This window comes from Pleurodeles waltl, chromosome 1_1, assembly GCF_031143425.1.
Source record: "Pleurodeles waltl isolate 20211129_DDA chromosome 1_1, aPleWal1.hap1.20221129, whole genome shotgun sequence".
NCBI lineage: Eukaryota > Metazoa > Chordata > Amphibia > Caudata > Salamandridae > Pleurodeles > Pleurodeles waltl.
Window position 1 is genome coordinate 734,254,044 of NC_090436.1, and position 23,656 is coordinate 734,277,699.

Below are 23,656 nucleotides of genomic sequence, written 5' to 3' on the forward strand. Positions count from 1 at the left end.
AACAGTAAGGGGAGGTGGGAAGGGGATCTTTATCAACAGACTGATGGTGGTGGGGGGGTCAGCGAGAAACGGGGCCCATACCCTATGGAACAGGGCAGCCTGATCTTGGAGATTATAAATGATCTTCTCATATGCTGCTATTCTGGTCATTGCTGTTATCCACTCATCTGGGGTGGGAGGATCTGCCGATCGCCAATGACGGAGGATACAGATTTTCGCTGTAGTGAGCGCTGTATGCAGCAGTCTCCGAAGAGGGTGCGATAAGGTCGGAAGGGCATCCATATCATGTAAAATAACAAGAGAGGAAGGTAGCTGTGCTGGGAGCAGAATTGAGGCAGATAGGGTGAGGTCAACGGCCTCCGACAGGGGCTGGGCCGACAGGCAGCCAACAAGAATTTGAAGAAGATCACAGTGCATCTCCGAACAACGTCAGCATGTCGCGTGAGGGAGAAGCCCTGCTCGGTGTAGTCTCACTGGAGTCCAATACCAGTCGTGGATGATCTTAAAGAGGCAGAATTTCAAGCGAGCTTCATGGGTGCCTCTGTCCAGTGCTTCCAGCAAGTCTACCCAGTCCTCCGCGTGGAAGGACCTTCTCAGGTGAGTTTGCCATTGTAGACGAAGATTTTCTAGAAGGGGCTGTGAAAACTTATTGTGTAATAAAGACCTCATAAAGACCTGCCATGACATATTTGTGCTTTCCCCACGCTCAGAGGTAAAGCACCACAGGTGAAGATTGAGATCCCCGTTGGGCAATGTCTGCATTATGCTGCAGGCAGTGTTTAAGTTGCAGATGCCGCCATTCTTGTCGTGGGTGAAGACCAAAACCCTCCTGTAATGAGGCAAAGGGCTTGATCGCCCCATCCTGTAGGACCTGGCCCAGATGGGTGATGCCAGCTTCCTTCCAATGCGACCAAATAAGGACCCTCCCCCTATCCACAGGCTATCGTTGTTCCACAGGGGTGCCTGGGCATGAAGGGAAGGATGAACTCCAAGCAGGAGGTGGGCTCTTCTCCACGCCGCTCATGTCGCCCTCTAGATCGGATACATAGATACGGGGGGCTAGCGCAGTAAAGTACCTCCAGGCCTCTGCCATGAGAAAGCAGAGCTTTCTCTACTGTTACCCACTGAGGCAGCTCTGTTGTATCTGGAATTAGAATAGCTAATGATGACAAATGCAGAGCCAGGGCATAATGCTCCACCGAAGGGAGTCCCAATCCCCCGGAAGAGCAGCACGCCATGAGTTTGGCAGGAGCAAGGCGTGGGTGCATGGAACCCCATACAAAGGTTCTAATCGCTGCGTCAACAGAGTGGGACAAAGAGAAAGGCACTTGAAGAGGCAAAAGGCCTAGAACATAGGTGAACCATGGCACCGTAACCATTCACACTGCCTGCACTCAGCCCCACATGGAGAGGCCTAGGTGGGTCCATTTGTATAGAGGTAAATTTTGGAGACCCCACCAGGCAGGGCGAGTCCCCTTATCGAGGGGGAAGCATGGATAGTGGCCGCGAGCGGTTCCATAGCCAGTAAGAACAAAAGAGATGATAGGGGGCGGCCCTGACGGGTCCCTCTGCGAATGGGAAAAGGATCTGAAAGAAAGCCCCCACAATTAACCCACGCTGTGGGATGAACATACAGGAGGTGGACCCTGGAAATGAACTGGTCCCCTAGGACGAACTTCTTCAGGGTCGCAAACAAGTATGGCCATTCGATGCGGTCAAACGCCTTCTCAGCATCTAGGGATAAGGCCAGGGCAGCTTCCGGTGTATTCCTAGATGCCCACAGGGTGTGGCAGAGGGTACACAAATGATTTCTGGAGGTACAGCCCGGAACAAATCCTACATGGGAATGGTGGATAAGGGAGGGTATAACTTTACGCAGATGGTTCGCTAAAACGCTGGCCAGAATCTTAATGTCCCCATTTAAGAGGGAGATAGGCCGATAGCTACTGCAGAGTAAGGGGTCATGTCCCGGTTTTGGTATGACTGCGATCGTGGCTGAGCCTGTCCGACAGGCTTCATCCAGCGCTCCGTGAAGGACATCAATCATCTCGTCCCCTGCCCATTTATAAAATTCCGCTGGGAAACCGTCCTCACCAGGCAATTTGGGGGGTAGGGTAGGTCAGAAATTACCTCCACTATCTCTGGCCGGCTGATATCTCCTTCCAGGAGGGCGCAGCCTTCTGCAGAGAGGGAGGGCAACGTTATGCCACTGAGGAAGGTTTCGATGTGATCAAGCGTGGATGTCGGCTCAGGGGTGTACAGATGACGGGAGTAGGATGGAAACTCATTAACTATTTCGTGTGGACGTGTGAGTGTCGTTCCAGAGCGGGCAGTGAGCGCTGGTATGGCCAGGGCTGCCGTTCTCTGACAGAGTTGCGCCGCAGGTAGCCTACCCGCCTTCTCCCCCTGTTCATAGCATCTGCCCTGTATGCGTTGCAATGCATATTCTGCCTGTGAGGTATGGAGATCGTTTAGCGCCATGCGGGCGCGTTCCAATCGTCTGCGCACAAGGAGGGATGGGTGATCCGTGTATTTGTCGCGTCAGCTGATGTATAACTTCTTCTAGGCTCGCTTGCTTTGCTCTCCTGTCTTTGTTTGCCAGTGCTGCATCCCTCATCATCTGCCCCCGTATGGTTGTCTTGGCCGCTGCCCATAGGACCCTCTGAGAGTCAGTAGAGCCCTGATTGTTCTGAACACATGTGGACACAAGGTCTCGCAGTCGCTCCTTGCCCTGTGGGGAGTGATAGCGGTGGACTGCCAGTCTTCAGGGCTTACGGCCAGGAGACATCAGACCCAATTGGACAGCAATTTGCACTGGGGAATGGTCCGAAAGGCCACCCTCCAGTATCCAAGCATCCGCAACATGCGCCACTAGGCCATGGGAGATGAGAAAATAGTCCAACCGGAACTGTGTGCCGTGGACCGGCGACAGGAAAGTATATTCTCTATCGGTCGGGCATGCCAGTCTCCAGTAATCAACTAAACCATTATCCTGCATTACGTCAGACTGGAGGGCACTATCACCGGTGTTGGCCCCATCTAGGGGGCCAGTCCTGTCCAACACTGCGTCCCTGGCCAGGTTCCAATCTCCTCCTATGACGTATCTAGTGACCCCTATCTCTGATAATAGGCAGGTGACTTGCAGGAAAAACAGGTGCTTAGATTCTGTGGGAGCATAGACGGATCCCACGCAGAGGGAGGAGTCTCCAAACTTAAGTTTGGGGAACACATAACGACCCTCCGTGTCTATCCATGTTTTAGAGACCAAGCAAGGTATATTTTTTCGCACCAGTACAGCAACGCCACATTTTCGTGGGGCACCTCCATCTCGTTCTCTGGAAGTGGGGCTACAACTGAATAACGCTGTTCCTACCCAATCCCAGTGCAATTTAGCAGATTCCTCTCTATCGAGATGAGTCTCTTGTAGCAGAGCTATATCTGCTCGTTTCGATTGAAGGTATGAGAGTATCTTTTTCTGTTTTATGAAGTGGGTCAGACCGTTGACGTTCCAGGATAAGATCCGCACTGGGGTGGGTAGGTTTGGGGGAGATCCGACCATGATAGAGTGGCTGCGTAGGCCTCACCTAGGTAGCAGTAGAGAATGGCGGGTGTATGCGGGGAGGTTGGGGGTCAATACAAGAACAGCTAAAGAGACAAGAATAAAAGAAATGTGAACTATGGGGGGGTGAGGTAGGAGATAGCACTAGTGCGAGAGGGCGGAAGGTATGGATGCTGAAAACTTAAATCGGGAAGGAGGGGTGGAAAGGGGTGAGAGATGGGGCGGTGGGAGGTGGGGGGGAGCCCTGGAGCATGGAGGGATTGGAACAGAGAGGAAACAGAGGTAGGGTAGCCAGAAGACAAACCAAAGAAAGAACGACCAAGGGAGAAGAATGGAATAGAAAGGTTGATAGGGAAGAAGAACGGGGGTAGGGGAAGAGAGCTGGGAGGAGTGGGTGTGTTACAGACGACAGAACGAGTGAGTAATAGCAAGGGAGAGGTAGGGGAGAGAAGAAGGGGGGAGGGGGGACAAAGGGAACTGTAGCAGAGCACGAAAGCTCCGCACTTCGGTGACAGTAGTCTGCGGGTCTAAGCCCAGGCTGTGGAGCCCTTGTCCCGACCAGCGGGCCCCCGGGCCCCCAAACCGGGGAGGGCGGGCGCCTGCGATTTTCCAAGGGAGCCAGTGCCCCGTTCCATCGACTATGCATCCACAACAATGATACCCCACAGTAAGATTTACACTGGGGGCTACCGTGTGAAAATCACAGATAAAACGAGTGGTGGCTGGCCAGTGCCGCGAGGGCGGCGGGGGGGAGGGTGCCGATGAGTGAGTGCAGTGGCAGAGGAGCAAAAGAATATATGAAGAAGGGAGGGGGAAAGGAGCGAGGCGCTGGCAAGGGGGGGAGAGAGCTTGTATGGGAGAGGGGGTGAGCGGGATGCGCTGAATTGAAGTGTCCCAGCAGGCACGGGGAAGAGGAACATCTCTCTCATGGGTCAAACCGGATCTGAGGATCGGACAGTGGTCCTCCTGCCCTGCCACTACAGTGTGACCCAAGTGTAGTACGATGCGTCTGTGCTAAGGTGCGGGAAAGGAGGGGGAAGGAGCTGGGAAGTAGGAGGGGGAGGGAGCTGGGAAGTAGGAGCCGTGTCTCGTGCAGCGATTCTGTGTGTGAGGTGGGGGAGGGGACGGGGAGGAAGGGACCTTTTTTAAGATATAGTAGTAACACATGTAGAGGGAACATCGAACAACCAATACTAACATGTAACAACCGCCTGGTCCCGTTATGTAAAGGAACTGTGAGAGGGGAGGTTACAAAATCAACCTGGGTACAGGATGCAGGGTCTTTGAGGCAGATCAAAGGGCAGAACATAAGAGTGTCCACTGTTCATGGCTTGCAACCCAGTGGAAGTATGCCCCAAACTCAAAAAAGAAGAAACAGAACACAGGAAAGAACAGTACTCATCTGCCAGGTTCCACGATGGGAAGCTCGTTACGGCATGTGCAGAATAACGGTGTCACCGGTAGCAGTGTGGACATTACGCATCTGGTTCCCTCGTTCTCAGGTAGGAGCTGCAGGGGGTTTAAGGGAAGAGCGGGATTTGTCTCTGTCTGCCACTTGAGTATGCTATGCTACCGCGAGTAACACCTGTCCGCTGTCATCATGATTCTTTGAGAGTCTTTCAGGGTCTCTGCTCCTGTTCAGGGCCTCTAGGGGGCCATGGTGCGGTCGCTCGGGAGCAGATTCCATTGGTAGTGGGTTTGGGGCTGCCGCAGCCAAAGCCTGAGGTTGGGGTAGGGTGGCTGTATCCATGGGATGGACTGATAAGCTATTGAGGTAGAGACTCAAGTCGTAGAAGAACATGGATACATTATTCTTTGTGATCCACATCCTTGCCGGTTCAAATAAACCAAACTTAACCTCCAGCTGGCGCAAACGGGTTCACAGGGCCAGGAAAGCTTTTCTGCATTCACTAGTTTCTTTGGAGAAGTCAGCAGTCACCCGTATCTGTTGGTCATTCATACGGAATGGACCCTGCATGCATCTTTTTGCAAAAGCTGCCGAACCTGCATGTGTCGCAAGAAGCAGGCTATGATAGGTCATGGATGGTTGTCTCCGTCGCGGCGTTTAGGACTCAGTCTGTGCGCTCTTTGAAACTCCTGAGGGGGGTGAAAAGTCAGACCGGTAAGTTGAGGCAAGGTCGTCTTTAGAAAGGACTGCACATCCGCTCCCTCTATATTTTCCGGAAAACCAAGAAAGCGGACATTGTCTCTGCAGCTTCTGTCTTCCAGATCTATGACCTTGCTGCAGAGACACAAGAGCTCTTGGTCTCTGTCAGGAACAAGCGCTGCCTGAGTCTCCACTGTCGTCAACCGCTGCTCCAAGGCAGTCACCCGCGATTGGAAGCCTGCAATATCCAGACGCATCGACTTTGTATCCTCCGTTAGGGAGGTCATCATGCTATCCATCCCCTCAAGTCTGCTGCCCACCGCTGATATCGCCTGTAGGATGCGGCCTGTAGAAAGGCAAGAACGGGCTGCCCTCACATCGCTCCAAAGGGCTCCCCAGATGCTGCCGCCCTCCACGAGCTCATGGCTGTTCTGCGGGGGACGCACACAGAGCCAAAGCGCCTCCCCACCTTGTCCATGGCCCGCCGTCAGATGGAGTGTCCCAGCTAGGCCGTCATTTCCAAACGTGGCCAGACCACACCACCGATGATGCTGTTTTAATGTTAAGAACACCTAATAGTTTTCGGTTACTTCCAGATACCTTTGCCAGTTTTATGTATAGTCTAGGCAAGGTTACAAAATTAGTCAAAACGTTTGTCATGGCTTGTGGCCCCAAAAATTTGAACTAGCAATGTTTCGCACTAGTTTGTCACTTTTCTTAACTTTGCCCTTGAGCAGGGCAAACATTGCTGTTTTAGCATGTAAATTATCTATTTTTTAATAAACCTTGTCTTTATTATTGTTTTGATATGGACTGCCAGTAGATAATTTGTATCTGGGCTAGTGTGATATTGTTTATTTAGATTATCCTATTGTTGGCCCCGAACATCCTTGTTAATATAGCAGACCGATTTGAGCGCTTTGTTGGTAGGTAATTGTCGAGTATGTCCCCTGACTTTATGTTGTATTTATGATCTTGCACATTGCATTGTACTATGTAATGTAGGTTTGTATGCAAGTCTATCTATGTTATAAATGTTTTAACCTGTTGTTTTTGTTATACTTTTATGGTTTATTTTCAACCAAATAATTTGAATGAAACAAATATCAGATGCAGGGAAATGGAGATATGATTTTTTTTCAAAGTTTTAGGTATTTCTAGCACCATCTCCGCATTTATGGTCATGTAGACTAGGTCAAAGTCAAAAGTTATGAGTGACCACAATGCAATGCGGTTTGGAATCAGGGGCCAGGTTTTGTTGAGTGGAAAGTTTTACCTTATGACTGAGACTCTGGGATAGAAGCTGAAAATTCTCAGTGGTGTCAGGCAGCAGGCTGTCCTCAGATGGGTTCCACAAGGTTGGATAGTCCTCAAGCAAAGTCCTGGTGAAGCCATTGACTTTTAGCAGGAAAGGCACTAGCAGGAAAAATTATAAATTCACGCCCAAGGAAGGTCCCTCGCCGGCCAGATATTTTTTGCACCTTCACTGATAAAGATTTTCACTTTTGGACTTAGAAACATTTTTGGAAGACATAATCTTTACAGCACAGCGAACCAGCAAGTTGATTCCATCTGGCAGTGTGAGTTCAGCAGATGCAGCTTGGTAGCAGTCCTCTGGTTGGCATTGGTTCTTTTGGCAAAAACCGTTGAAAAAGTTTCTAAGTCCTATATTTTAGGGTTAGGCAGGTGAAGTATACACTGACAGTTATCAAAGGGCCCCAGGATATGAGGCACACCACTTGAGTGGGTTCTTCAGTGAAGTGGGCTTCATGCAGCCTTTTGTTTTCTCTTGGCTTAACAGCAGGCTAGCCAACTAATCTCTGGAGTCTACTCTTCAGTCCTGAGTTGAGGTGGGAACCCTGTATGTGTCAGTGCTGCCAGGGAAATGCTTAATAGGATTTTCATGCATTACATAACACAGTGGTCTTAGTTATCAATGCTATCTGTGAGTAACCAGCTGCTTATGAGATTAAACTTCTGCATGGCCAACTAAGTTTCATCCTGAATTGAACAAAAGTGGCTATTTTGGAAGTTCCAGCATTATGACTGGGTTATGTGGAGACAATTTGTATGATAGGGGTAAGGCTAAAGGGAATGTGACAAGTAATAATGAAAGGAAACTAAATAGGTTGCTGGTCTACCTTAATTTCAACATAGAAGCATCCATCTGTTGAGTTACATGTTGCCTTCACAAGACTGAGTTATCAGGTTAAATACAAAGGATGCTTAATAATGTGCTCTGTTTCATCCAATATCCCACGTGTAGAAGTTAGTCCAGGACAGGGTTAGATCTTTACTGGGTTAATTATTAGGAGCGTCCCATCCACACTCACGCAGCAACAGCTAAGCCAACCTTTAGCCTGGGGAAATAGAAACCCCTTACATTCTACATTCTACATGTGATGTAATACATCTCATATACCACATAAAGCATTTCTACTGTTCCTGTTAGAAGTGACAATTTACTTGTTGCCCTTTTGGGTTAAGCTCAACACAGTATATTTTCACATATATTTTGTTACCAGTTGTTGACAGTTAAACGTCGCCAGCATTACATTTGATCATTTTAATTATTTAGGTAGCATTACAATTATGGCTAAGGCCAGCGAGGTTTCAGAGGAACATCTGGTTGTGATATGGGAGTTGTTACTAAGATTAGATGTTTTTGTCAATAAGCAAATGTCCATGTGAGCACAAACTCAAGAGAAGGATTTGTAAGCCCAATGTACAAAGTTATTTTGTGGTCACAAAATGCAAAAATCGCCTTTTGCAACAACAAAATGGCCATACAGGATATAATAACCCTATTTTGCGAGCCGGCATCCTGTTATAGACTTGCAAAATAGGGATTGTGACTCGGCGTTCCTAAGGTGTCCCTTCCAAATAGTGACTCGCAGACCCAAGTACGATTGTTTTGTGACCCTGTATGTGTTTGCAAAACAGTTGCAGTTACAGCTAATTTCAAATTGGTGGTAACCCATTTGCAAACATGAAGCCCTTGTGAATGGGGGTGGCAAAAAAATTTCAGAGTAGGCAGTGGTCTCACAGACCACTGCCTACTCTGAAAAGATTAAATTGAAATGTATCATTGTTTTTTAAGTGCATCCTGTTTTCGTATAAGGTAATGGGTTGAATTTAAAAATAAAACTGCTTTATTGAAAAAGCCGTCAAGGTGATTGTGGGCTGCTGACCCACCGCCAAATGTGTATCACTTTGGGACCTGTCTCATGAATATGAATATGAGGCAGTTTCCTTACGACCCATTTGGGAATCGCTAACAGTGTTTCTGACAATGTTGTACTTTTTGTTTTGAGACTCACAATTTGGGATCACAAAAAAATCTCACTGCGAGTCACAAAAATAAGGGTCATAGATTTGGCCCTAGATTTCTTAAGCAGTTTACATGCTGATTAAATCTGCATCCAGGAAACCTGGCGTATCATTGATTTTGTTTTCTGTTGATTATACTGTTTTATGCTGCAAAATGTTGCCCTCTAAGAAATGTCATGCAAAAGGGGGAATTGCTATACTTCAGAGTAATAAGTTAAAATGGGAATATGAAAGCTATGTAGTCCCTTCTAATCTTTTCCAAGTACTGAAGGTTAATTTCTACTTAGAGGGTGGTAGAAGAGTCCCTTTGCTAAAGGTAAATGCATATATTCCCCCAGATAACTGTTATAATAGAATCCTATTTGAAGTGTTTGATTACATCTCATTGATCGAGATGAAGGAGAATGTGCAGTGCTGCTAGCTGGTGACCTAAATTGTAAAGGGTCCAATCACTCTATCAACGTATTCAGCAATGCAGAAACATAATCTGCATTTAACATCTTGCCTTTCCTATTCCCACCTAAAGCTAGGATAAAGGAGGGTATATTCGTCTAAAGTCTCTGAAGAAAAATGGTTGTATGATTTTAAATGGGAAATTCAATTTGGATTCACCTGCTCCATTTACACATAATTCCTTGATGGGAGGCTCTATTATAGATTATTTTGTTGCTGCTTACTGTATAGTGCAATAGGTTGAGGATTTGGCAGTCTCTGATTCCTCATTTAGTCATCATAGGATTCTTGTCCTTTCTTTAAATGTGTGCCTGTCTGCTGTAGAGGCCTGGAATATCGAAGACAAAGAAACCAATTTTAATAAGAACACTGGGAGAACTTGCTGGGTCCCTTAAAAAATAACTCATTTAAAAACTTGTCTAGAGAGGGCCATTCTGTTTCCAGATGATTGGAACAGGGACATCCTTAAAAGTTGTTCTTAGTTTATGGGTCAGATAGTAAAGGGCAACTGCCTAGTATGCTCGGGCCACCACATAAGAAAGAGTTTCCCTCTGTGCTGCTGGGAATGGTATCTTTTTTAATCCCTTTCCTTCTAAGCTTTTTCCCTCATGTGCTAAGCCTTTTTTAACTATTTGGGGTAGTTCATGCTTAGGCCCCCATACATTTTTGTCCACATAAGTTATCTACACCAAATTTGCATCCTTTCTCTGACAAAGGATCTTGGTGTATTATAAATCCACTCTTGCTGATAAGGAATATCCTCAATTACCCGTAATGTCTCCTCCTGGGGGATGTTGGTATATAAAGACTCAATATCCAAACCCATTAGGAAATCCATCTTCAGGTCAAAATCCAACTTATTAGCAAGATTAATGACATCTCTAGTATTCTTTAAGTATGACTCACTCTTTTGGACCAAGAGTCTCATAATATAATCACAAAATTGTGACAAAGGCTCCAAAACAGAGCCAGTTCTTGTTACAATAGGGTGACCCGGTAACCAAGAGACCTCTGGGTGCTGCATTTGCCCTTAGGTACTCAGTTAAAATTGCACCAAGTAGAATGGTTTTTACCAGTGTTTTCTTAAGGTCTACTAAGGTATCCCAACCTTCTGCCTGAGTCAAATGTGCTTCTACAGGTGTGGTTAACACTATGCACCCTTTTCTACCATTTTCTATGATTCTGCAAGTTACTCTCCCACTAAGGAGGTTGCAGGACTGTTTAGTCATGCTTACTCCTTTTTAGGTCTTCTTGGTATGTGAGCCTGGTGGAGATGTTGGAGGAGGATCCTAGTCCCCTCCCAGTGTTTCAGAATTTGTTCAAAAGTTTAGAAGGTCCATTGTCTAATGGATTGATGATTTTAGGGAAACATGGTTTGTTGCAGGTCTTTCTACACAAGCCTCAAAGTTGTTAGTGAGTACTGGGCAATTGGATCCAAGAAGAAGTATCCGTCAGTTTGAGCAACATAGGCTGGCGCGTTCTTGGGTTGCATTATTACTGAGTCCACTGAGGTGTCTTTACTACGTGTGATTTTTGTAAAAGAGTTGTTTCATAAAGGTTTATTGTAAAGATCTAGGAGTTTGAAATGTTCTGTAAGTGCAACAGGTCTAGTTTTGGGAGAAGGTGTTTCTATTTGTAGACATCTTTAGTTGTAAAGATTGTTGGAAGAGTAATGTAGGGACCTATATTGCTTCAGTATGTGGTACCTTGGGATGTCAACAAAGGTTTTGAATTATATTTTGCAGCAGCCAGATAATATATGTTTTCTACAAAGTTGTTATCATAGAAGGTGATAGAGGGTGCTGATGTTCATATGTTTTTTAGTCATTTGAGAGCTTTTCTGCTGATTATGCTGTTAATAATTCCCTTAAGAGATTTAGTTGTGGAGGGCAATATTTCACTTGATCAGAAGAACTAAGACTATCAATTTCTATCCTTTTTTCTAGAAAACGTGAAACAGTCTAACTTATGTTTGGTCTAGTATGTTATAGGATAGATGTCAATGTCACAAGAATAGAGGTTAGTCTGTGATGTCCAGGTGTTGATCTTGAAAGTGAAGCTTCTTCTCAACCAGTGAATGGCAAAAAAGATTTTGGGCCTGATTTAGATCTTGGCGGATGGAATACTCTGTCACAAATGTGACGGATATCACATCCGCTGTATTACGATCTTCGTAGGATACAATGAGATTGCAATAAGGCGAATGTGATATCCATCATGTCTCTGACTGAGTATTCCCCTCCTCCAAGATCTAAATCAGGCCCTATGATATGAGAAGCCTCATTCAGAGGTGGCAGACTGGAAGCTCAATTACAGAACAGCCACCCTGCCAAACATGGAGTTCTCTCACTTCATGACGAGTCACAATAACTGCTGTTATTCCAAAAGCAGAACCGCAGCTGCCTCACAAACACTCAACCCAGACATTGCAATCTATTGAACAGAGGACTCTTAGGACATAGGGCCATATTTATGGTCCAGTTTGAGTCACTCTTGCATCACGCAACGTGGTGCAAGAGCAACGTAAACATTAAGTAAGATTTATGAACCCACAGACGGTCACCTTGCGTGGCCCTGCATGGCTTCATAAATCTTGAGTAATGTAATGCAGTGAAAATTACTGTGTTATATTACTCTGCGTCAGGAAGACATTTCTATGAGTGTTGCATGGGTGTTCCCATGCAACATCCATGTATTTTGGTACATTCCTAGATTTACAAAAACTTGTAAACCTGGAAATGTGCAAAAAAGACACACCTCCCAAGAGAGGCATAACAAGGAGAAATATGTTTATTTGTCCACGTTTGTGCCTCTTTCCCTCTTTTTATGTGTGCTGCATCCTGCAGCACACATAGAAAGAGAAAAAGTGTCTCAAGATTGTTTTTGCGCAGGAAGGTCTACCGTCCTGCACAATAACGATTCTGCATGCAACACAGGCACCCTTGCAAGGGTGCCTGCTTTGGCAGTAGTCTGCCAAAAGGGCACCAGAGCAGGGGGAAAGCACAGGAATGCAACATATTCGATAAATATGGCACATTCCTGCCCTTTCTCTGTGGTGGGACGCAGTTCAGCAGGGTGACTTGCTGTGCTGCCCTGCGACACACAAAGCCTGTAAATATGGGCCATAGTGCTGGTAAACGCACCCTATTAGGGAGGGTTTACAATAAATAATTTTTCCTGCCTATGTCCACCGTGAGAGGCAAGGCAATGCCATGCTGAGAAAATAAAGTATTGCCAGCAAGCACAAAGTGAAAACTCCCTTCCAGTCGGGTCCACTGGTATTTGATTTTTCTGAAATGAAATCTAGCTTTGGGAGTGTTCTGAAAAAGAAACAGGTATTGGCAATGTCAATATGTCTAGCTTTAAAAGAATGTTGTCTGGTAATGTGAAGCACTACAAGTAAATAGTATTAGAAATATCCCTTTTTGCAGGGTTATCCCCAAACGTTTTGTTTCTGACCTCCTGTTTTTGACTGTGTACTTCATGTTTTTTTTGCTGGCTTTACCACTGCTGAACAGCACAAAAGTGCAAGTGCTCCCTGTCTAAATTGTATTGGTGATTGGTTTATACATGGTTGGAATATCTGATTCACTAGTAAGCCCCTAGTAAAGTGCACTATGTGTGCCCATGTCCTACAAATCAAATGTTACTAGTGGGACCACAGCACTGATTGTGCCACCCACATGAGTAGCCATGCAAGCATGTCTCAGACCTGCCACTGCAGTGTCTGTGTGTGCAGTTTTAAACTTCCATTTGGACCTGGGAAGTGCACACACTTGCCAGGCCCAAACCTTCCCTTTTATTACATGTAGGTGAACCCTAAAGCAGGGTGCAGTGTATTTAAAACACAGCAAATATCCTGGTGTGTTGAACATGCCCTGATAGTGAAAAACTGCTAAATTCGTTTTTCACAATTGCAAGGCCTATCTCTCTCAAAGGGTAACATGGGGATTTCCTTGAAATACCTTTTAAGTATAATTTCCCAATGGGAGCAGATAACAAAATGGAGTTTAGGGTCCCTGAACTCACAATTTAAAAATACATCTTTTGGTGAAGTTGGTTTTCGAATTGTGAGTTTGAAAATGGCACTTTTACAAAGTGGCCATTTTCTTGCTTAACCATTCTGAGCCTCTGCCTGTCTGCTGAATACATGTTGGGCTGTTTGTGCACTCACTGTAAACAGTCACACAAGGGGAGCTGAGGGGTGCCCTGCATATCCAGATAGCCCATCACCTGGCTGATGGGTCTTCCTGAGCTTCAGTGGTGGGAGGGACTGACACCTACACCCTAATAGGCTTGTGCTTGTTGTCACACAAAGCAGTCTCCAGCCCCCTGCAGTGTGTCTGGGGCTAGGGCAAGGAAAGGCAGGGTCTTATGTACTATAAAGACTTCTCTTTGAAGTCTGTCTACTTCAAAGACAGAAATGGGTATAAGTACCGGACATCTGACACCACATAGTTAGAATCCTTCTGGACTGAGGAAATTCTGCCAAGAAGAAGAGCTGGATGCGGTAGGAGAGTCTGCCACTCTGCCTGTTGCTTTGTTGTGCTGGCCTACTGCTTGCTGCATCTGTCCTGGGAGGAGTGAAATGAGTGGGCTTGGCTTTCTACATCCTGCTTCCAAAGGTTCTCCAAGGGCTTGGACTGAGCTTGCCTCCTGTTAAGAAGTCTCAGGGACATCAAAGACTTCGACAGCCAGTGCTGGGCTCTTATGCTGAGAGTCCTAACTTGCTAAGTGGTGCCAAATTCAATCTCTGGGCCCTTGGTAGAGCAAGCTAGTAATCTGAAGGAGAAAATCCACAAATCAGCTCACTGCATTGGAAGAATTGACGCCGCAGCTGATAAATTGATACAGCTACTGTCTTGTGGCTTCAGAATCCATGCGCCGCCTGTATCTCTGTGGTCCCATCAACAAAGAGCATCTGGATTTTCCATGCATCGTTCCTGGGTGCCAATTTTTCATTGACCCGGCACTGCAGTAATTATCCGAGGCTGTGTGTCTGGAAATTAATGCATCGGCCTTTCCTGTGAGGAAAGAATCAACGCATCACCTCCCCTGTCAGTAAGGAACCGACACATCATCTCACCTGCCAGAAAAAAGTTGATGCATCACCTCCCCTGCGCAGTAACAAACTGATGCCTTGCTTTGCTTTTCCGGCGCCTCACCTCCGATGTGGCCCACATCGTCTTTGTTTCTGACACACACATAGGTACTTTGTGCTAAAGAGATACATTCATTGATTCCTATGGATTAAGACTTGCTTGAACTTTTAAAAAGAGATATTTTGACTTGTGTATGTTGGAGTTTTGCTGTTTTGGTCTTGTTTTACTCAGACTAATATTGGCTATTTTCTTAACTGGTATCAAGTACTTTTGTTGTGTGTTCACTGTGTTGCTATATGTGTGCGTGTACACATACTTTACACATTGCCCCTGAGATAAACTTAACTGCTTGAGCCAAGCTACCAAGAAGGTGAGCAGGGGTTATTTTAGCTGTGTGACTCCCGTATCCTGACTACAGTTAGGGTACCTAGTTGGACAGGGTATAAACCACTGCCAATGAGAGACCCCCATTTCTAACAAATAGTATGGGAATAGAAGTGTATTTGTGTGGAAGCAAAGAACTGGAGAATACAGTAACAGTTGTGCTTTCAAGCCACACCTAAACATCCATGTAGGTTAATGACTGTCCTCTTCTCATTAACTTATCTAGTTGTCATTATCTAGCTATCTAAGACACTTTATTAGCATTACAAAGTAATGTGTATATTTCTGTAAGTTCAGGCTCAGACAAATGGATAAATAAACAAAATAATAACTGTGTAGAGGGCAAGCTTTTTTTCTGTGGAAGGACACAACGTCTGCCCAATCAAAACATAGACATGGGTCCCAACATGTGGGTGGAGCCAAAACCCCTCTCTACAGATGCTCACATAATTGTCTGGCGGCAGGTGTGCTGTCAAGCTAGACCATAAAAATCAGGAGAAAATAGGTTGAACAAACATGACGCCTACTCTGCATTCACTTGTGTCTTCAGTGCATCTGCCCAGTTTTGCGTGTCCTTTCCCAAGGGATGGAAGGTCAGGTACTGTGCTAACTTGGAAAGAAAACTATCAAACTGTAATTTAGGTCCTTTGTCAAAGACACAGCTTTGCATGTTATCCTACCCACATTTTAAGAGCAGTCTTTATATTTGAATGAGTGCAAAGTTTTTTATAAATAAAACATTATTTTTTAACACTGTCATAAACTTAAATCTAATTTTGTTTATGCTGTATATTGTTGACTGTTTTTTTAGTAACATGATGTTTTATTATTTTTTAGTGGGTACAACAACCATGATTCTAGTCTCAAAATTCTGCAATTCGTTTCTGCAAAGCTTGAGTGAAGGTTGTGGAAGTTTTTCAAAGACAGTGTTGTGGTTAGATTTAAGTATGAAAGCATGACAATGGTTTTCTCTTATTGTGGAATGCCCATGAGCAGAACTTTCAATGCTGTGGGGTTACGTCATAATGAATATTCAAATAGGAGACAGTTGGAGGTGTTCCCTTGACAGCCTGACTGCAGTGGCATTGCTATGCCATTGAATAAATAATGTAATCACCTACCAGCATTTCTGGAGAGTTATTTGTCACAACAGACTGTTTATGGACTTTTATCATATGGACATTTTTAATTTTTTGTCAAGAGGAATTCTGAGGTTGTGGGAAAGTTAGGCTTCCAAGTCTAACTTGCTTGGTTACTGTCGCTGCTTAAGGGACAAGTAATAAATGAATGCACATTATAATATGGGAATGGTGGCAGTTCATTGAAGACAATTACCACTTCTGTCAATTTTCCAATGCCCTAATCACGCAGCAGGCCTCCATGTTAGCGAGTGCCTATACTCGCTATGGGGCCGCAATTTGCGACCCACCTCATGAATATTCATGAGGTGGGTCCTTGCAACCCCATAGCGAGTCGCAGTCGGTGTCTGAGACACCGTACTGCATAGCAATTTGCGACTTGCAAATTGCGAGTCGCAGGGACTCGCAATTTGCAAGTTGCAAATTGCCAATTTGCTACATCTGGCCCTTGATCTCTATGCTACAAATTACACCTTGTATTAAAACAAGTCTAATATGATAAACACTCTTTGATGAGACTTTTGTATCCCTTTCCGATATCCGGGTTCCAGCATAGATTCTCACAAACCTTATATCAAGGTTTGTCGTGCCTGCAGATGTGATGCATCTGCCATTCAAACCAATTCCCAAATATATTAATGCCCGCTCTGTAGCAAAACATTGCCATGTGATAGTGGACATTTGTGAGTCTCTTAGCCTTAATTCATCTGATCTTACTCAAACCTGGTTTAGAGACTCAGTTGATATCTATCCTGATGAATTTGTAACTCCCTCATACTCCAACTTAAGGTGTGATTGCATGGAAGGACTGGTGGTGGGATCATAATTATATTAAAATATTATTTTTAAATCCAACTTAGCCCTGAAACAAACATAAGCTACTGATAATTCACGGGGGAATTATTTGGGGTTTCTTATTCACTGATTTGCTTTTAGAATACCATCACCAACTTCCAGAAGCTACCAGTAATCATTTAAAAGACATTGGTTCATTTGCCTTGGAACACAAACATGCCATATTTATATGGCTCAATTCTGGCAAGTCCTCAGGAACCAATTTTCTCAGAGAACTTGAGGTTTGTAATCTGACACTAAATAACCACAAGACCCTGTGTGAAAAAGGACTTTTACTAGATTATTTTCTCTTCTCTCCTAACTGACCCTACCAGGTCAGAACATATATATCCTTTACATGGTCTGGTCAATTAGGAGTACCATTTTGTATTCAGTTGGCAAATAAACTGAACAATATTACTAAACAGATTGCCTCAGCTTTTCAAAATTTGAAGGGTTGCTCACTGGAGAAATTTTAGAAGTTCTTCTCATCTCTCCCCACACCTCAATCTGGAATGGAATCTGGACAGTAGATGGCAATCTTGGCTCACAAGTGAATCATATTTTATGATAACATGTCCACTTGTCTGGAAGAGAGAGTGCCTAGCCAAGGTAAATACATTTTTTCAGGCATGATAGACAAACGTTCAAAGCTAGTTTAGTCCTAAACTCCATTCTTTAAAACTCCAAATAAGGTAAGCAGAGAAGGAATACCATACTGAATATACCCTTCATTCCAGAACCGCTTAATGAGAGATGTTCAAAATATATGAATCTGAAATTTATCAAGAACAAAAATCCAGATATGCTGCCAATTCCTCAAAATAAGTTAAGACAATCCATTATGTGGCCACACACACAAAAGGTAGTAATGCCACTCTCCAATCACAGGCATTCTGCAATACAGTATAAAGGTTTTCCTGTTTAAAATATTTGAGACTATTCGGGGTCATATTACTCCAAAGCATACATCTGATGTCTCTGAATCTGAAGTTCATTCCTTTTAGTATGACAATACAACTATTAGTACTGCACCCTTTTTATTTAAAGATCTTACTCACGCTGACTTTCTATCAGCTATTGATAGGACAAAAGCACCTGGTTTTCCCAATGACCCTTGTTAGGCAGCTTTAATAAAACAAAGAGCTTAAGTTAAGGGTGCGAAGACCTTCTCCCTGCTTAATCAATCCCTTAAAAATGTTTGGAAATCCACCTTAGTGAAGCTTTTATTTAAACCCACACACACGCACACACTTACTTTTCTCATCTGATCCAAACAGCTATTGCCAAACAATCCTGCTTTTGGTAAAAATCCTATCAAATAGTTTTTAACCAATTTCAGCCTTTTGTGGAATCCTGAGCCATCAACCATGTCCTCCCTGGGTCACTACTGGAAGCCTTTGAGCTGTCACTAGCAATCTTTACAATGGTTTAACTCTTTTTTGACAGATTGCACCCAAACAGCTATGTTGCTTCTTTTTCATTCAGTGCTAAATTTATCAAATGCTGGAGGCCACAGGGTTCCATCATATCTCCGCTTCAGTTTGCTGTGTACATAGAAACGTTAGCAAGATTTCTTAAGAACAACAGAGTTACGTTTTACAGATATGCGGATAGTACAAGTATAATTTTTGACCAGTCAATGAATATGGCCTTCTACAGACTTAGATCCATCAAAGACTGGTCCCTTGTCAATTGTTCATCAGTGGACCACTGAAGAAATTTCAAAATGTAATAGTTTCAAGACAGAATATTTATTCATCAAAGATACAAGGACCACACTTCCCCGAACTACCTGGGCATACTTAATTGGCCCCTCTCAGCCATCGAAACAATTTCATAGCCATAGAAGCAGCACTCAAAATGGATGTACTCAAGGCTAAAGTGGCTAAATTAGACTCAAAATATTTTGATATCTTAACCTTCTCAAAATTCTGTTGCCATTCAATGATAAGACTTTCCAAATACCACACGCTGTAAATTTCTCACAACTGGACTACACGTCATGTGCCACCTATGGAGGGCATATCTGCAGCTCTTCACATTCTGCACCGGCTGCCAATTAAAAAAATTAGTTCTGTTTATGTCTTTGATGCATTTAAATAAGGCAATACATGGCACTGCTCCATTGTTCCTGAAAAGAAAACTACTGCTATAAACCATTAACATCTTTAATGCCACGGGGTCCCAATATTCTCTGTGTTCTCAGAATTGGTGATAGTGCCTTTTCAGTCATAGTTGTGAAGGAATAGAACATATTACCTAACCATTTTTGTGTCACCTCTAACATACTGAGTTTTCAACAATGTTTGACATTTAATTTGTTCAAGGTACATTATATTGCTGTTCTATCCATTTTATTTCACTCTTATTTTAACAGCAAAAATCTTTCTGCACATGTATGCTTTATACATAAAATACTATACAATAATTAATAATTTTTGTCCACACCTGCAGGAAATAATGCCTGTTAATTACCTGCCATGCAATTATGAGTCCAAGCCACAGAGCATGATTACAAAGGGTAAGTGGTGGAATAGGGTAGACAGCAGGGATTTCCAGAGAAGCAGGAGTGGGCTACCAATGAGTGCTCCCTGTGCAGGCCAATAATGTGCACATTGAGGGTGATGTGCTACAGCAAAAACTTTGACAAGCCTTTTTTCTTTTTACTTTAAAGCTGCATTATGTGTGGTGGCAATAACAATTTGACATAGATTGTGATATGGACCTTAGCTAACTTAAGTATCGATGAAGTCGGGTTGCACATGTAGCTATTTCGCATAAGACAGATTCAAGGTTTGAATTTTTAGGGAGGAGCATAAACACACTAATAGTTACCTAACAAAACCAGCCTTTAGAATTTAGTACATGAACACATCTTCTGAAATTACAAAGCTATTAGTGTTAAGGGCATCTGAAGTGTATATGCATTTTTGTAATGAAACGTACAACACACTTACTAGAGCATTGGTTCCATACTTTTACCATTAGCCAAACAATTAGACTTGGTAGTACATGAATAGAAGTAGTACGAGAATGACACAAACATGGACCTACTGTAGCAGACAGCCATTAGAAAGACAATAATTAAATGTGTAATATAAAAATAAGTTGTCAGTTAGCACTCAGTTCTGAAACATAATTTTAGACATTACTACATTATGGCATGAGGTAAGGCAAAGCACTGTTAGTGTGCAGGTGTTTACCCATAAAGTAACATCACCTCTGTCCTCTGAAACTCCTGCTTAAAGTACTGTAAAGTAATGAATGGAGATGAAATGGGCTTCATAAACATTTTCCTCATGATTTCTGCCATATTGAAAATGAAATCCCTACGCATCTCTGATGTTAAACATTTTTTTAAATTTCATTTCAAAGACAGGAAGACATTTGTGTATTATTTAATTAGTGGTTTATATTATATACACATATAATTGTGAGATTAAATCAAATCCAGTTTATATCTTCATACAGTTAGCGGACTGGCATGTCAATGAATGCTCAAATATGTAGTGCAAAAAGTGATATAAATGTATTTTAATAGAAGTGAAAGCCTGTTTATACAGTGGATGGGTGCTCCTCTAAATGAATAAACGAATACCCTACTATTGTTAGTTGCTCTGTTTTTACACAAAATTTTCAGTGTTGAATTTCCCCTCCTATCCCTCACATTTGCTTTTCCACAGAGTCTTCTATTCTATAAAGACCTTCTTTAAGCTGTAGCTGTATAACTGATGTAGCAGAAACTTTAGTGCTGCCCCTCGTGTCACAGGGATCATCTATATGTAACAGTTTATGCATTACGTTAATCAAAGTACTAATAGTTTGATTGTAGAGTGATGCACTGTGAAGCCATTTTAGTGGGCATTCGCTTAGACTATTGACTTAGACATGAGTAGTATTGAAGTTTAATTACATGTTGGAAGGATTAAACTGACATTATCTTATACTTTAGGCTATAAACCAATGGTCTGGATTGAAACAATATTGAATTTGTAATAATGAATGTTTTAAATATGTGTGAAATATAAAGAAATGTAGTTCTAGGTTATACTGACTGAAATGTATTAACAGTCATTGCTTTAAAGTTACTGTAAGATGAATGTTAACAGAGAACTATTAAGGCAGATTTTATAGTTTGCATATTAAAATGTGTTTTATTTCAATGTATTAGTGAAATGTATTAACCCACTTGCATTAGCCTAAGTGAGGCCTGCTAGGCACTGTATTATCTGACTGTGCAGAAAATGTCAAGTCATCTTGCCAACGTGTACTTTTCTTTCAGACTTCATTCCCATGAGAAGACTAGTTTGGTAATAGATGCCTATTGTTTAACACATAGAGAGATGTAAGAATCTGACCTTGGATGTAGAACATACTGGATTGTGGACTAGCGGTTTAGACATTTGTTTCAAACTTGTGTGGAGCTACACGGATAGATGCTGTTCTGATGAGTTGTTTCAAGTTGGAGTCAAATGATCGATTTCTATTGGCTATTGTCCCTTCACCGTAAAATGAACCGTTGTCCTGACTAATTGGATTGCAGTATGAACTTTAATATGTCAATGCCTAGCTGGACTTTGGTGAGATCCCAGCAGACCACTGAAGAATCCAGTCAGCATCCTTTAAGAGATCCAAATGTTTCCCAAAGATGAGAAGCTGAACCCCTTTTGTGTGTACCAGTTGGAGAGGTATCTTCCTCTCTGCCTTTGCCCCTTTAAAATGCCTTATTGAGATTTAGAGATTTTCTTCCTAACCCTTACAGGTAACCCTTGACCAAGCTTCTGACATGCTGACGCTTTCCCTTTTTATCTACTTTCTGTTCACCTTAGTTAGTAACTTGTTGCCAGAGATTACTTTTTTCCAGATTCTTTTTGTCCTTTTGGTTCTTTTTGTCTTTTCCCCGCATGTGTTTTGCCCCACACAATTTCTCCCCTGATTGGCTAACCGGTAGGGTTTCCCTGTGGCCAGCCAAATTGAACTATAATAATTTGAACTGCTTTAATGCTTGGTAAAAGTGAGCCATGTTTGTTTTCCGTCCATCAAATTATCTCACTGATGTTTTGTATTGTTTTTGTTGAATGCCTAGTTCTCCTAATGTTAGTTGGCCTGAACTTATTTTGTCACAGTGAACAGCCCTTTGTAATTCTGGAACTTTATAATTTTGTTTTGTGAATTGCCTACATGACTCTGAGCTTAAAGTTATAATAAATCTCTTAACTTTATTCCTGTAGGGTTACATTAGTCATACCGGGCAATTTAACTGTTTAGTACTGACATTTTGTTATATGGTTCTACCACATCCTATGCAGTGTCCAAAGATCCGTAGACCTCGTTGAGCATTGATTCCTGCAAAGAATGAAAATGCTCCAGCATAACAAAGCCTTATTTGATGAGAATGACTAAGTAGTCTAATATAAATTACATTTACACAGTAAATGCAATAAACTAAGAAATTTTACTTTTTGGTTTAATATCAATAGGCTAAATCATAGGAAAAAAAAACACTTTCTAAAACTCTTACACATAAGTAAACCTTGGAGTGGTTTGTAATATAGCTAAAATAATAAACAATATTTCATTCAATGTAATAAACATCTGCTGACAAAGGGATGATGTGTAAATTACCTGCAAATTCCAGGTCTGCTTGACGTATTCCCTGATTAGTTGCTCCTTTAAGTCTTCAAATGGACCAACTTTTGGCTCAACTCCTTTCGGACGATTACATGGTTTCTTCAGCAAACATACGAGGCCATCTGTTTCCTGGGTGTGATAGTTACAGACCTCCAGTGGACTTAAGTGGGATTTTCCTCCAGAAATGGCATACGTTCCATTGATCTCCCTCTCAATTGTGTAATGATGGCACTTTCTGGCACAGGAAATGGACAGTGCAAAACCACCAAGATAATTCCGACTCTGACGAAGCAAATATAACCCGTCACTCAGTCCTCCTTGCTTCAGGTACTCTTCTGCTTCTTCTCTTGTAATATTGCCATAGAAGAAGGGCAAATGATTAGCACTGTCTGCCATTTTGATGATTGTTCCTTTTATATTCCTTTAATAATGCAGGCTAAGACCTAACCTGTAGATAAAAAATACAATTATGAAAAAATTTGAAAAAGGAAGGAAACATTACAAAACACATTGACTTTTGGTTTATTGTTCAATGCACAACACTTTATATCATTTTATTATTTTCTTTTTCTAGCCTGACTATCCTAATGTTCACTTAAATACACCAGTAGCAGACATTGTGTATTCAGCACTCTCAAATGTATTTTCTGATTCCACTTGTCAGGTTACTACTTCCAAAATATATTATATCCATGTCTATGCGTATGCCCAGGTAATGCAAATACTCATTATATGGGTTCATTACAATCACTTTGGAGACATCACGTTGATAATAGCACAATCAAATTTACCAGTACCATGGAGTACACAGACTGCTAACTTCACCATAAACCTCACTATGTGCGGAGGGGGTGGGGCCTTAAAGGAGCGTGTCCTCATGCTGAGAAGCACCTATGAGGTACTTTTGCCCACACCCCAACCCTCAAACAAAAATTACAAAAGCTTTCTGAAGCTGCTGCTGGTGTCCTGGGGTGTTTTCACACCAGTAATGGATATCGGCCATTAAAACCACTGTTTTCAGTAGTTTTCAGCTCGTTTCCCCCGCCACCGTGTTATATCGACTCCTCACTGGGATGCCTTGTAAGGGGAGCCAATATCGTGTGTCACATGGTAG

At 42.9% G+C, this 23,656-nt stretch overlaps 1 protein-coding gene across 9 annotated transcripts in view; it reads right to left on the reverse strand.

Annotated features, from left to right (window-relative positions):
* SYK (spleen associated tyrosine kinase) overlaps positions 1–23,656 on the reverse strand; it is a 596,672-nt gene that overhangs the window by 393,226 nt on the left and 179,790 nt on the right. For all 9 annotated transcript variants that reach the window (XM_069227459.1, XM_069227433.1, XM_069227445.1 and 6 more), the window contains one exon: positions 22,537–22,990. In XM_069227459.1, the coding sequence (XP_069083560.1) occupies positions 22,537–22,938 (402 nt within the window). In that variant the 5' untranslated portion in view covers positions 22,939–22,990. The remainder of the gene's footprint in view (positions 1–22,536; positions 22,991–23,656) is intronic.